This window comes from Anarrhichthys ocellatus, unplaced genomic scaffold, assembly GCF_004355925.1.
Source record: "Anarrhichthys ocellatus isolate YVR2014 unplaced genomic scaffold, GSC_Weel_1.0 scaffold18, whole genome shotgun sequence".
NCBI classification, from domain to species: Eukaryota; Metazoa; Chordata; class Actinopteri; order Perciformes; family Anarhichadidae; genus Anarrhichthys; species Anarrhichthys ocellatus.
In genome coordinates this window covers 3,518,559-3,531,665 of record NW_022280048.1, presented here as the reverse complement: position 1 = coordinate 3,531,665, position 13,107 = coordinate 3,518,559, and the positions used below count along the sequence as shown (strand labels likewise).

Below are 13,107 nucleotides of genomic sequence, written 5' to 3'. Positions count from 1 at the left end.
CCCCCCCCCCCCCCCCCCCCCCCCCCCCCCCCCCCCCCCCGCCACACACACACACACACACACACACACACAAAACTAAACTCTGAATTAGCATGTAGAGCAGAACAACAATACATCTCTTTTAAAGCTTTTTAAAGCATGTTATATCATCCAGAAAACAGGCTCTGCACTCTGCAACAGTAATATCTGAAGTGTTGAAGCTCTCTAGGCCTTGTAACTACCCTCTGCTTCCAATTTCCTCACTGCTGCTCTCCACTGTTATCAGGTCTGTCTCCAGTTGTACAAGTGTTTACAGCAGCTTCCCCATGCCTAATCTTTCATCACACCTCCTTCAGCACAATGAGGAACACGGCACCTCAAGCAACTGGGTGAAGGTACAGTAAAAAGAAACCACCAGTGATATGCCAATGGTTACTGTACAATTGCTGCTGAATTGTTTGCATTTACGTGGCAATATATACATCATCTACATCAGGGGTAGCCAACACGGTGCCCGCGGGCACCTGGTCGCCCGCAGGGACCACGTGAGTCGCCCGCAAGGCATGTTCTAAAAATAGTATTAATCACGAGCTCCGTTTAAACATTTTAGTTGCTGTTCATTTTTAATCAAAAACGCTTGCATGAATGTTGATTTTAAAATGACAATATTTCGTCATAAGAGAGTTGGGTACCCGGAGGCGCACGGCGGACAGCCAGGACGAGGCTGCCGCACCGCACTGGGTTTTCAGGTTCTGAATGGCGGGCGCATCCCGTTGGCGCCGGACGCGCGCCGCGAGCGCACCCCGTCTTCAGGTCCGTAAATCCTCGGAACAGTCCGCGGGGCAACAACTCAGGGGTGGCGGGGGTAAAGGCGAGGCAACGCAATCCGACCGAAAAGGCCCAGACTAGAGGTTTGAACGCGGGCGCCCGAAGACGCTCGCGCGCCTCGGAGGGTTGGATCCCCCGCCAGGCTATAGACGAGACTGGTTACTAGTTTCTTCGTGGAGAAAAATGTACCGTTGGAAAAGCTGGTGTCGGTGACAACAGACGGGGCTCCCGCGATGACGGGCCGGCATGCAGGCTTCATTGCGCAATGTAAAGGTGACCCAGACTTCCCAAAATGTCTACATTACCACTGCATCATTCACCAGCAGGCGCTATGTGCAAAAGTAACCGGCTTTGATCATGTGATGACTCCTGTCGTGAAGATCATAAATGACATCCGCTCCAAAGCCAAACAACACAGGATATTCATAACTGATGATTTGTATAAACATGGGACAGAGTTGATTTGTTGATCATGATTTGTTCAAAAATGTTACAAAAGTGGTTCGTACAAACGAGACATGATTTGAAGATATGACAGTTAATGATTTCATAAAAAATGTTAGAAGTGATAATTTTTACAAAAACATAACAGGTGTGATTTTGAACCAAATGCTACAAATGTGCTTATTCATACAAAACTGTCAAGAAAGATATTTACAAAAATATCGGAGATGTGATACCTCTGACTTTCAAATGTTGAAACAGAACAAGAGAAATAAATGTTTAAATATATCTGTGTTTCCTACCATCATGTTGTGGAAATCATTGTTAATAATTATTGTGAGGAATAATTAACATTGACATGTGATCAGACAGTCTCTTCACACATATTATTAAAAGGTGATCTGTGCAACTTTGTTATTCAGGAAGTTTGTATCAAATAAGTAGCCCTTCGTACTACTCGGTACCCTTGAAGTAGCTCTCAGTTTAAAAAAGGTTGGTGACCCCTGATCTACATAGTGTCGCTGAAAAGCGTTTATTAGGATTGTCACAGAAATAAAAGCTTCAATAATGAGCCTTTCATGGGGAACTTCAGTTGAGCATTAGTTGTTATATTGGCTACAGAAGGACGGTGTAGCATTTCATTTTCATGAAAACATTATACATGCAATCATACAGTCCAGGCTTTCGTGACAAAGGTAACAATACAATGTTGATTTCTGAGATTGTTAACCACAGCTGCAGAACTAAATTGTATAACAGTAGGTTTGCAGATAAAGTGATTTTGGCAGACTTAACAACTGGTTGTATGCCTGTTACTGAGTGAATGTTGGTTATTAAAAACAATGATAAGATGAGTGTATCTAATCCAAGCATCGCTTTCTACAAATACTATTACAGTATTGCTCAAGACTCGAGTTGAACGGTGACTCTCGAGGTACTGGTTTGTACTTTTTGTTCAAGCATCACACAAATAGCCACGTACGCCTCCAGGCATCCTCAGTGTCCGTAAGAGTCAGTCGGACAGGTTGAAGCGATACTACACACAAAATCTTCTAATGTCAAGTATCCATCCCCTGTAGGCTGGAAATATAGATGCTAATGGTGACCCAGTCTGAAAAATGGCTAAATACAATGACTCTGTTTCAATCCGCACGCACAACCTTTGGCTAGCAAACTAGTGTATTAGAGCATTAGAGTGCACGGCTGCTGTTCTTACAGTGGTCAGGTGAAGTGCCCTGTACTCACCTATTCTGCACAAAAAATCCCTATAGCACGTACCATTCTCACAAGTCTGACTGGATATTTAATAAACCTGTCAGCTCAGCCCTGACTTAACGCCCAGGGTGGAGCACTAGTCCATATATGGACCTTCAGAAAATATACATCCAGTTCAGGACCCTCTTGGACTCCCTTCATTTTGAGTAATGCTAGAAACGTCACGTCAACTACACTTGGTATCATGGCAACTCTCCGTTTACAGCCATCAATCAACCACATCTTTCCCTTCCCTCATGCTCTAAACCAAACATTTTGATATTGATCCATCTCTTCTGAGTGACAGAACAGGAGTCATTTCCTCTGAAAAACCCTTCAACAGATGTCAATATAATAATGTGTGGGAGAAAAAGCCAAGAAACAAATGGAGAGAAGGGCATAAACAGCTCCAAGCTGGCAGCGGCACAGCACTTAATGTTGACATTAAAGCTTTGTCAAAGGGAAGAAAAAAAGTTAAAGTGCCTTTCCATCAAGGAGGCAGTTTTATTTTACACAGTTTTAGTCTTTTCAGACCATTCACACACACAGTGAGGTAATAATGAAACAGATGATTGTGTGGGTGACTGGCTTTTAGAACATACTGTAAGATGCATCTTTGCCGATCTGAGTGTGGGCAGACAAGTGCTGTATATTCCCTGTTTTATTAGGTCTGGAAAATGTTGCAATCATATGTGTTTTTTTTGTTGTTGATAAAAGCCCAGTCTGCATCAAAACGAAAAAGCATCAAACACAAAAGCAGAATAAAATTTGATGACGCCATTCAATTGTAAAGTGTGTTGTACCCTACACCAACAACATTGCTAAAACAAACCTGTGATTTCAGGAATAAAGGTAAAATATGTTTAATGGTTCAACAGCCTACAGTTTGAATAATGTCACGATAGGAACATGAAGAAGACAATGACTTTTGAGAGCATTTGTGATGTGTTTAAAATGTGTCCATTATTCTTAGAAATCATTATTGACCCTTAAATAGACAACGTCATAATACATATGCTCGTGCATGTTGGCAATGGAAGTAGTATTTTTTCCCCAGCCATCGAGACTTTGAACCTTGAATTTGTCTGTCAACGGCGTCAAAATGTCGTTCAGTTGTCAGAATCGATATTCTAACAGCGGACTCAACTTCTACAGAATTCAGTCTGGATTACGACAGGCATGTCAGTTTAACAAGTGGCGCGTTAACTGTTGACTTATGTTGTGTTGTGTATCTTTAATTGATTGAGGCTTTTACAAGGACACCTACAAGTTCTGGTCATGTTTTCAACAGCTGTAGCTATAGGTTTCTCCACCAACTACATGTATTTATCTGGCCACTTAATATCGGCCCACTGGTTTATGTATCGGATCCACTTACTTATAGCACACGGATCTGTCGAGTCAACTTGTTTCGGTTGCATTTGCGATCTTCGGTGATTAATGCCCTTGCATAGCTTGGCAAGCACTCCACTGTACTTCCATTGCCAAACAGCATGTGAGACCCTTTTACAAACTGTAAAAGGGTCTATATAAAGCAGTGGTGTTTCTGTCACCTACCAGCTGTTAGGAGTAAGCCCTCCAGATTATACCATATAGGAAAAGTAATGCTCCATTCTGGTGAAATTACCTATATATTGAGCATTGCAGTCATGCAATAGTTTTTTGTATTTACATTACCATGCATAGTCTAATTAACTTAACAGGGCGTAACAATAGAATGTTGGTTAAAAAACAATTAAAACTAATCGCTATTAGTGCATGTTGGTGATGTTATATCAGATACTTTAACAAAATATAAGTAGCTCTCACAGTTACTATGTGTGTGTCCAGCCTTACCGTCTGCTACCTCAAGCTGGGCCTTGGCCAGGATGCTGCCTGCCACAGTGAGGGCCTGGCAGATATAATAGCCTGCATCAGAGCGCTGCACAGAGGTAATGGTCAACTCTCCATTCACTGACACAGAAACACGGCTATCTCCCTGTTTTGGTTGGTTAGGGAACAGAAGATCCTACAGGGAGTGAAAGAGGGAAGCAGTGTAAATAAAACGGGATGACATACTTTCTTGGTAGACCGAAGGTAAACAAATTCCCTTATAAAGGATGTTTTTTTCAGTTATTTCTATCTATGTGAAGGTAAAACATATTCTGTAAAAATTCAGTAATAAGTTGCTCATTAAGTAGATATTGCTTGCCACACAAAATGATACTGCTTTAAATAGATTATTAGGAATATTATTGCAAATATACTTCACATCATCAGTAGCTCTCCTGGTAAAACTCAAGAACGACAATTGCTTGCTTACTCTTGCGTCGTTTGAATCATATCTTTCTTAGGGTCAATTTTGAGATGGCGCATATAAATATTTTCATTTCATGCAGATGATGCCTTTGTATGTGGATCTTCCTCTCAGTGATAGTGACTTAACTTTCCCAAATTAAGAGTTGGTTGTCTTAACATTTTTCCAATGGGGAAAGAGAAACTTGATCAAGGGAAATAAAAAAATGTTTACTTCTTTGTATGGACATTTCCATGTTGTCTTCAGACACACAATCTGAGCCTGTCACTAGAAAATACAAGCACTTTCAGTGGATGTAAATTGACGGTGAGAATTTCCCCCAAGCAATTACATTACAATCTATTTAGTGGTTTCCGTCTGCAACGCTCTCACTCAATACTGGACCAATTTCAAAAAGTGTGATCCCCACTAGTCACTTAGATGGATAAAGAGGGGGAAAAATACCATATTTGGTCAACCAACTGACTTCAAAGCAATCACTGCTGTATCAAGACATGTCTTCAGTTTGCTTATTCCAACAGTTATGTATAATTCAGTCAGAAAAGTGGGTCAATGTCTCTTTCCTACTAGGTCTGAAAGGCAGTTTACCCCTGAGAGTGATAATCCTGCTGTAATAACCTGAAGTCATGGTCATAAAATTGAGGCATCAGCTTTGTCTGTTTCTGCACCCCGAGCAGACAAGCTGATGGGCAGGAAAGGACATTAGCCTGCTTTCATTATGTCTAATGACTCTAATGCTGCACATGACATTGTTTCTTGCTAAGTGAATTGGCCAGTTGGACTTGGGTAGATTGGTGATGAATGACCACTTTGTTATCTGTTTATGGAACAGAACTACGGTGTGCTGTCACCTGGGTTGATCATTTTAGTTAGACCCTTGGCCATTTTTTACATTTTAGATACTCTGGATGCTGCTACAGAATTTATAATTGTTTTAATCTAAGTCTGTATAGCAAGGTGGGCATATAAATTATATTATTAATTCACCATCATGCACACATATATACAGCTACATTAAAAAACAACAACAACAACATTTAGTCAAAATCAGTACCCTCACCTGGCTACCCTCTCGCTGCCAGAAGACAGTGGGCTGAGGTTTGCCTCTGGTCTCACAAGGAAAGGTAGCTGTTCGTCCTTGTGCCACAATCTGGTCACGGGGTCGCACCACAAACTGGGGCGCCTCTGAGGTTAAAGGTAAAATAAACCATAACACAATAGCAATAAATTTGCAAAGACTTTCAAAGTGCGTATGATAGAAGGACTAGTTTTAAAGAAAAATGCTTGGACTGAAGGTCCAGCTACAATCTAAAAGGTTCATGCAGTAGGTCTTTGTTATTTCTTTAGGAACTATTTCTTGACTATGCCAATCATACAAGTCATTCATCCAGCTGCCAGAACATCCGAATGAATGATATCAACTAGTTAGCAGGGTCCCAAAACGTCCTTTTCAATTCAAGTTTTTGAATTAGGGCATATGAATCGTACTGTATCAGGACCCCCTGAAAAAGTGAGGTGGTAAATCCAAACTGCCCGGAAAAGTCAAGGGTTGGTAGCAACAATGTGGATATGCATGTCCAATATTAGTTTGATGAATGTTTGTGGAATGCTACATCAATCCATGCATACGTGTGTGATCAAAAACAGAAACAACGAAGAAGAGCAACGCATGCATAATGGCTTCAGCTCTTACTTACCAACAGGGCGAGCTGGTGACACAACAATGGTGTGAGTGAGATTAACACACGAAACAGAGAGAAGGAAAGCAGAGGAGTAGAACAGAGGGACAGAGAAAAAAGAATGAAAATCAGAAATGAATGAGATGGAGTTTGGTTCTAACTTACACAGGATCCGCCTTCTACTAAATTTTATGGGTAATACTCTCCTCCAATCACGAGCCTGCATTTGGCCACTGAAAATTTGCAGAAGCATAGCCGGCCGATCTGGACGTGCCCACCTGAACACACGCTGACCAGACAGTACAAAAGGCAGCACACACACCCGTCTGTCTGCCATCCTTTATCTTGCCCACTGACAGCTCATGAATCAACGCTTCAAGAACCTCATCAGTACGTATTTGGGTGGGCACATCTTGATTGGCCTGCTAGGCTTATGCAGATTTCCAGTGGGTGAATTCATGCTTGTGATTAGAGGACTGTATTACCCATAGGGACCAGTAGAGGGCATCACTTGTGCTTATAGAACTAGGGTTACAATATCGTAACCTTCGTATCCATCCATGAAGTTTGGGTGGGGAGGAGGGTGGAGCTCAGTCACCAGAAGCAGGTGATGGTATGGGTTTCAAGGAAATGGCACCTTGACAATAATAGAGAGAAGGGTAACCAAAAAAAACACAGGCTGAACATTTTTTCTGCAACCCATGTCCCCTGAAGAGCACATTCACACAGTTAACAGATCCTTTTGTATATCAAGTGTCTCATGTATGTGAAACAGACCTTTGACAAGGACAGGCTTAGAACAGATTGCATTCAGGTGACTGAACAGCAAAATATCATTTTTATTTAATTAAAATAATTGCCATCTGGCTGACTGTCATGTATTACTTTTCTTGCACCATCAGCCCAATATGAACTTTAATTAGTAAAAATAATTCAAAACATATCCCAAACAACGAGTGCAAATATATGCACATGACCATTTAAGGTGAAACATTCAATCAAAGATTGTTTAATTGAATTAATTATCATTAATAATTTCTTCTTTCTTGGGGTCTTTCTGAAAATATTCAGACCAGTATTTACTGCTTTAGTGCAGCTTTTGTGTTAGTGGTCGGTGTTGTTTCCAACATCTTAACATTGGGTCGGGACATCTCTTTAGAGTATACAACAAGTCATGTCTGAGTTATAAGAACAACAATAATCCAATATAAAAAGCATAAAGTAATAAAGAAGGAACGAAAAGTTAATGTTATGAGATCTGTAATGTACAGTGTGTATTATGATGTATGAAGACTAATCCACGTGATACCAGTTTGTTATTGGTTCCAAGTCAAGTGTTACTTCCATCTGTCTCTCCTCTTTCTTTAATTGTATCAACAATGTTTTCAGGATTGTATAGTGCTAACGTAAAGAGCAGAAAGCAGAGGGGGCCTGATTTGCCAAATAAAAATATAATATTTTTTAATTGTTGCAATATCAACCTTTACTATAAAATAGTTTCCCCACACTGATGTGATGCAAGTATGGCGTGAGTGGGCAGGATGGAGAATGAACCCCCCAGGAGGAGTTATAACAGTTCACTTAAAGCTGGTTAGATTGTTCATATCTGGAGCCTGGCTGGAGATCTGGAGCAATCAACTACATCAGCCCTGCTATATGAAAGAAAAGCTGAGGCCAGGACCAGCCTTTCAGCAGGGGGGCAATAACACTCGTAAAGTGGGCAATAAAGGACTGATTGTCCTGTGGCCTGCTTTGGGAGACACAAAAAAATATCAGAGCTGGGTTATGAGCTTTGCTTCAAGTGAGTCCACAAGCAGTTACCCACCTCTGATAGTCAGGTAGGCAGAGACCTCCAGTTTACCCACACGGTTCTCTGCGACACAGGTGAAGGTTCCCTGATCACCAACTGATGCTTTCTTTATCCTCAGAAGGAAGTCCTCTTTTTCATATCTGATGTCATACCTGGAGACAGTGACATCAAGTCAAGTGAAGGGACCACAGGTCAATTTCATAAAACAGGAACATCAATAGCAATCATGCATATCAAAATGTCAATCAACAAACACGAAAGTGGAATCAAGCTTGCGTAAACTTGTGTGATGTTAAGATGGAAGCTTTTATTTAGGTTGTGTCATTTTTGATAGAATAAAGACAGACTTTGTAAGACAATTAAAGACTCCCTGCTGCACACACTCTGCCACAGAAGCAGTAAAAAGGGGAGCAATTACGCTGAGATGAAGGCATGGCAAAATGAAAGGTGCTTTCAGCTGGAACCCTGACTGTTCCACTATTTCAATATTTATAACGACGAGCCACCCACTGCGGTGTGGGCTGTGCAGTATGCTATACTATGTGTGTATGTGTGTGTGTGTGTGTGAGTGCATCTGTGTGGGAGAGAGCAAGCAAAAGTGAGAGGGAGACAGAGACAGAAGGAGAGATAGACAAACAGTCTGGGAGTAAGGGAGTGGCACGGTCTGACAAACTGAATTTGATGAATGAGCCTAGCAGTAAGAAATGACTAATTCATAGATGCATCAGTGTGCATCCACCAGTGCAGCATACTGCAAGGCAGCAGTGGTGCAGTTAGAGTGGGAGAAACATCTCAGCTACCAGAGTTTAGATAAGCGCCTCAGAGGGGCTACAGACAGAGAGAGCAGAAGAGCAAGGAGTTTGGCTCTCCCTCTCTGGGGGGCCTTTTGGCGTTAGAGATCCTGTGAAATTGTCTAGCCAGCCATACTGATTCAGAGATTGGAGACAAGTCAGGCAGAGAAATGGCACAAGGGGTGAGAAAAAGTCACATTTGAAATGGATGTTCTAAAGGGCGTGGGGCAGAATATCGATGGAGGTTGTGGGGTCTGTCCAGAGTCTGCTGAGGACTCCATTCACAGCACATCTCTGACCCAGATACAGCCTTCCCAGGAGGCTGACGGGGTTTACGAAAAGAATGAAAGCAGTGGAAGGAGGGAAGTGAGGCGAGGCAGGTCTGAAAGTAGGACATGTTTCTAAAGTCAAGGGGTGCTGAGGTAGAGGGCACAACACAGGTGGGCAGACAGACTGCCAGACAGAGAGACAGGCAGATGTTCTACCTCACAAGGTATCCTGACAGCAGTAATGGCTTGTAACAAGTGTTGGTTAAACTTGTTGCATCAGTAAACGTTCCTCTTTTTATAAGGGGGTGACCTTTTAATTTAGTAGTCCTTAAAAATGTTGTTAAATCATCAATTTAACATAGTTGACTCAGTAGGTTGAGCATTACAGGTTGTAGGTTCCATGTCGACTCAAGTTGTATCTGTTTACTTGCATTTGATTTAATTGATGCTTGATAGCAATTCTAGTAGTGATTTAATTCAATAACATATTAGTTAATATTACATTATTACATAGTTAATTATGTATACAAAATTAGTTTTAGTTGAGAAATTTCCCATCAATCAAAAGGAAGAGGGAAGAGAACAGCTAATGTATAAACCAGCCAAACAGATTACATATAAATGCAAAGGTATAGTACCAATTATTGTACTAAGTCTGATTTAATATGACATTATTAATGCATCTTAATCAGGTTTCTCATAATTAGACAAGGTTTACCCAGGTTATTGTAAACGTTACAGAATAAACACTTTACAAAAAGCTACCAAGTGAATGACATTTGTTTGTTTTTATGATTTCTGTTAATGTGTCTGAAATTGCCCTGGGAATAGCCACTTGTCTGTCTTTTATGATTCAATTTAAGTGTTTGTTACAGTTTGCTTTGTTATTTGTTAAATAAATTGGATGCATTGCTCAAGTCAATTTGGTTGTAAAAACATTTAAAGTCCAGCTGAATCTCATTTTGTCATCCCATTTTACAGCCTCAAATCATGCCCGCATGCTTTGAATGTTACATTAATCGTTTTATATTCTCAAAAGGAAAGAAAAAGGGTCTTAAACTTTTACTCAGACCTAGCAAAGGCATTAAAAGGTTTTGATGGATGGCCAGATTGCATAATGAGACATAATGTAATTAAAAGTATGAGCGCTGAGCAGTGACTATTAAAACCCACATGACAGGCTGATATTGACTTAAAAAAATAAGTGCTCTAATGGGATTGCAGGGCAATTAATATGTGCTTATGATGTGGGTACACAAGGGTGAACCAAACCACAGGAACACCTTTGAAAAGGATGCAATCCATTACAACGGCATCAAAAAACTACCAAAGAATCAACACCTTTCTGACTGACTGGACATTACAGACTTCACAGAGGTGCTATTTCTTGTTGGGCTACTGTGTTGGATTGTTTTTCTATTATAAATATGCTCTTGTGTCAATCTCTGCATGTTTTATTTCATCTCATGTCCACGCACATAAAGTGCAAGGGTACTTGGAAGTGAGAATTAGTTGAAAGCAACCCGATGCACATGCTTTCATCCAGTAGTTCAAACAGCAAATAATGAGATTGTCTGAGTCTAATAAATGATTTTTTGCCACACTGATGAAAGTCTTCCATGTGTAACATGTTGAATATTTTATATTTCTCAAGTGGGACTCATTAGCTCTGCTTCACGGTTATCTATTATGACTTTTATTTCGTGAATACACGCACGCACGAACATGCACGCGCCCACAGACATAATGCGCAACATACATTCGCACGCGTCCCTCACCTGCCGCGGGGAATGTCCACGTCCTCCTTCCTCCAGCGCAGTGTAGGAGGTGGGTCACCATGAACCTGACACCTGAACTCTACAGTCTCGTCAACTAGGACCACCTGGTTCACAGGCCGTTGCACAAACACTGGTCTTTCTGGATGTGGGCAGTACACATAACACGGATGCTAAATATACTTTTGATAGAGTGGTAAATACTGCATATGCTGGTGTTCAGTAAATACCTTTGAGAAAAAAAAGTCATGCTTTATTGCTTTTTGAGCCAGGCAAAGAGTGTATATGAGACTTCTTACCAAACACTGAGAGCTGAGCTTTTTCGCTCTCTCTCTCCCCGACCATGTTGGCCGCCACACACACATATATCCCCACATCACTCTTCTTGGTATTTGAGATGGTTAGCTTTCCTCCACGAACCTGATGAAAAAAAAGGCATGTAATTACAATGAACCAGTCCAAAGATAAGTGCTTTCCATGGTAACAGCTCCATGTAAATCTGAACAGGTGAATCATTGAGCATGTGAGTCAGAGTATAAGGGTCTTGTAAAAGATGTTCACTGGTGAGTTACCCACCGTGATCCTGTCATCTTTGAGGTCAATGCGAGCTTTATCTTTCCTCCAGAAGGTGGTGGGTTCAGGGTGCCCACGTGGAGACTGACACTCGAGGCTCGCAGTCTCCCCGACCGCCACCACCACGTCCTGTGGGTTCTGCCTGAAGTCGTCCCGTAACACTACGGGACAAGAGGGAGCAGGAGTGGTTACTCCAACTGTAGCAATGGCTCATACCAATTATTAGTTTGAAGTTCATTGAGATTCTATTGTGCGAGTCAGAAAGTCGCTCCAAGACTGAGCTGTCATGCGCTTCCCGACCTTTGCCACCTTTTTCTAATGTGAGAGTCAAAAGATAATTCAATCGAGTAGACTGCCTCACAGGACCCTCAGCAATTTCTGTATTTAATAATACAGCTGTCCCCCCGAGGATATAAGCACAGGCTCTTCTTTGAGCTCAGTTGCTAATGTAATAGTGTGTAAAGCCAGGTAGGATTAACAGAACAATATGGGAAAGATATCTAGCAGAAGAGCAAGACACATAAAAGGAAAGTAAGACTTTAGCAGTAACCCAAAAAGGGAGGTCTATAAGTCAACACTGAAATTCTACAGCCCTATAGAGGCTTCCTAACACAAATCCCCTTACATCGCACGTGGGGAAGGGGTTGGATAGAACAACTGATACTGTTCATAAAACACAATTAATCACAAGTGCTTATTGTTTTTTGTAAACCCACAAGTGGTCACAGCAATGGACACGCTGGGGAAGGCAGGCAGGAGATCATTTGACCTGAAGCTTGTGCTAAAAGGAAACTTTATGAAGGTCCATAATGAAACAGGTTGATCCTCTGGGGAGTGTGAATGAGCTCAGTCCATTAAAGTTAAAGTAGCGTCTTGTGTTACGAGTACAATATCTGCAGTACGTTAAATAGCTAGAGTGGCCTGATGATTGTGGAAGAAGGAAAGTCAGAGGGTCAAAAAAAAGAATTAACATCCATCCTCTGGGAACCTGGAATAGCGTCAGAGAATTTTGCAACATAATATTATGAATGCAATCAAATAATCAATACATTCTAAATACCAATGGCTGCACTTTGTGCTCTAAAAGATCCAATTTTCAAAGTTATTATTTTGACTTATAAAATATACCAGTTTGGCTGAGACATGGTTTTCTTTCTGAAACCTTGAATGAAGACATGAAAACAGCACTTTGGAGATGGGTCTGTAATTGTAGCAGACACAGGGTCAGACCTTGGTTATTTGAGAAGAGGCTGTACCACCTCATGTACAAACTGGAAGCACCAGTGACTGACCAGGGATATTGACTGAAGCAATGTAATGTCTCATTTGGGTCCAGGGGTAAATGGTTTCAAAATATCTCACTAACAGCAGCAATTGTTACTGTTTATTTTGACTAAATATACTCAAAG

The 13,107-nt window shown here is 41.2% G+C and overlaps 1 protein-coding gene across 4 annotated transcripts in view; it reads right to left on the bottom strand.

Moving 5' to 3' along the window:
- Nucleotides 1-13,107, bottom strand: part of LOC116388772 (roundabout homolog 2-like) — a 77,633-nt gene that overhangs the window by 23,394 nt on the left and 41,132 nt on the right. For 2 of the 4 annotated variants that reach the window (XM_031856935.1, XM_031856937.1), the window contains exons 3-9: nucleotides 11,702-11,859; nucleotides 11,425-11,545; nucleotides 11,129-11,267; nucleotides 8,306-8,442; nucleotides 6,499-6,510; nucleotides 5,862-5,986; nucleotides 4,342-4,513 (exon numbers count right to left, since the gene is read on the bottom strand). In XM_031856935.1, coding sequence (XP_031712795.1) covers nucleotides 4,342-4,513; nucleotides 5,862-5,986; nucleotides 6,499-6,510; nucleotides 8,306-8,442; nucleotides 11,129-11,267; nucleotides 11,425-11,545; nucleotides 11,702-11,859 — 864 coding nt within the window. The remainder of the gene's footprint in view (nucleotides 1-4,341; nucleotides 4,514-5,861; nucleotides 5,987-6,498; nucleotides 6,511-8,305; nucleotides 8,443-11,128; nucleotides 11,268-11,424; nucleotides 11,546-11,701; nucleotides 11,860-13,107) is intronic. The other 2 variants (XM_031856936.1, XM_031856938.1) reach the window with 1 other exon arrangement.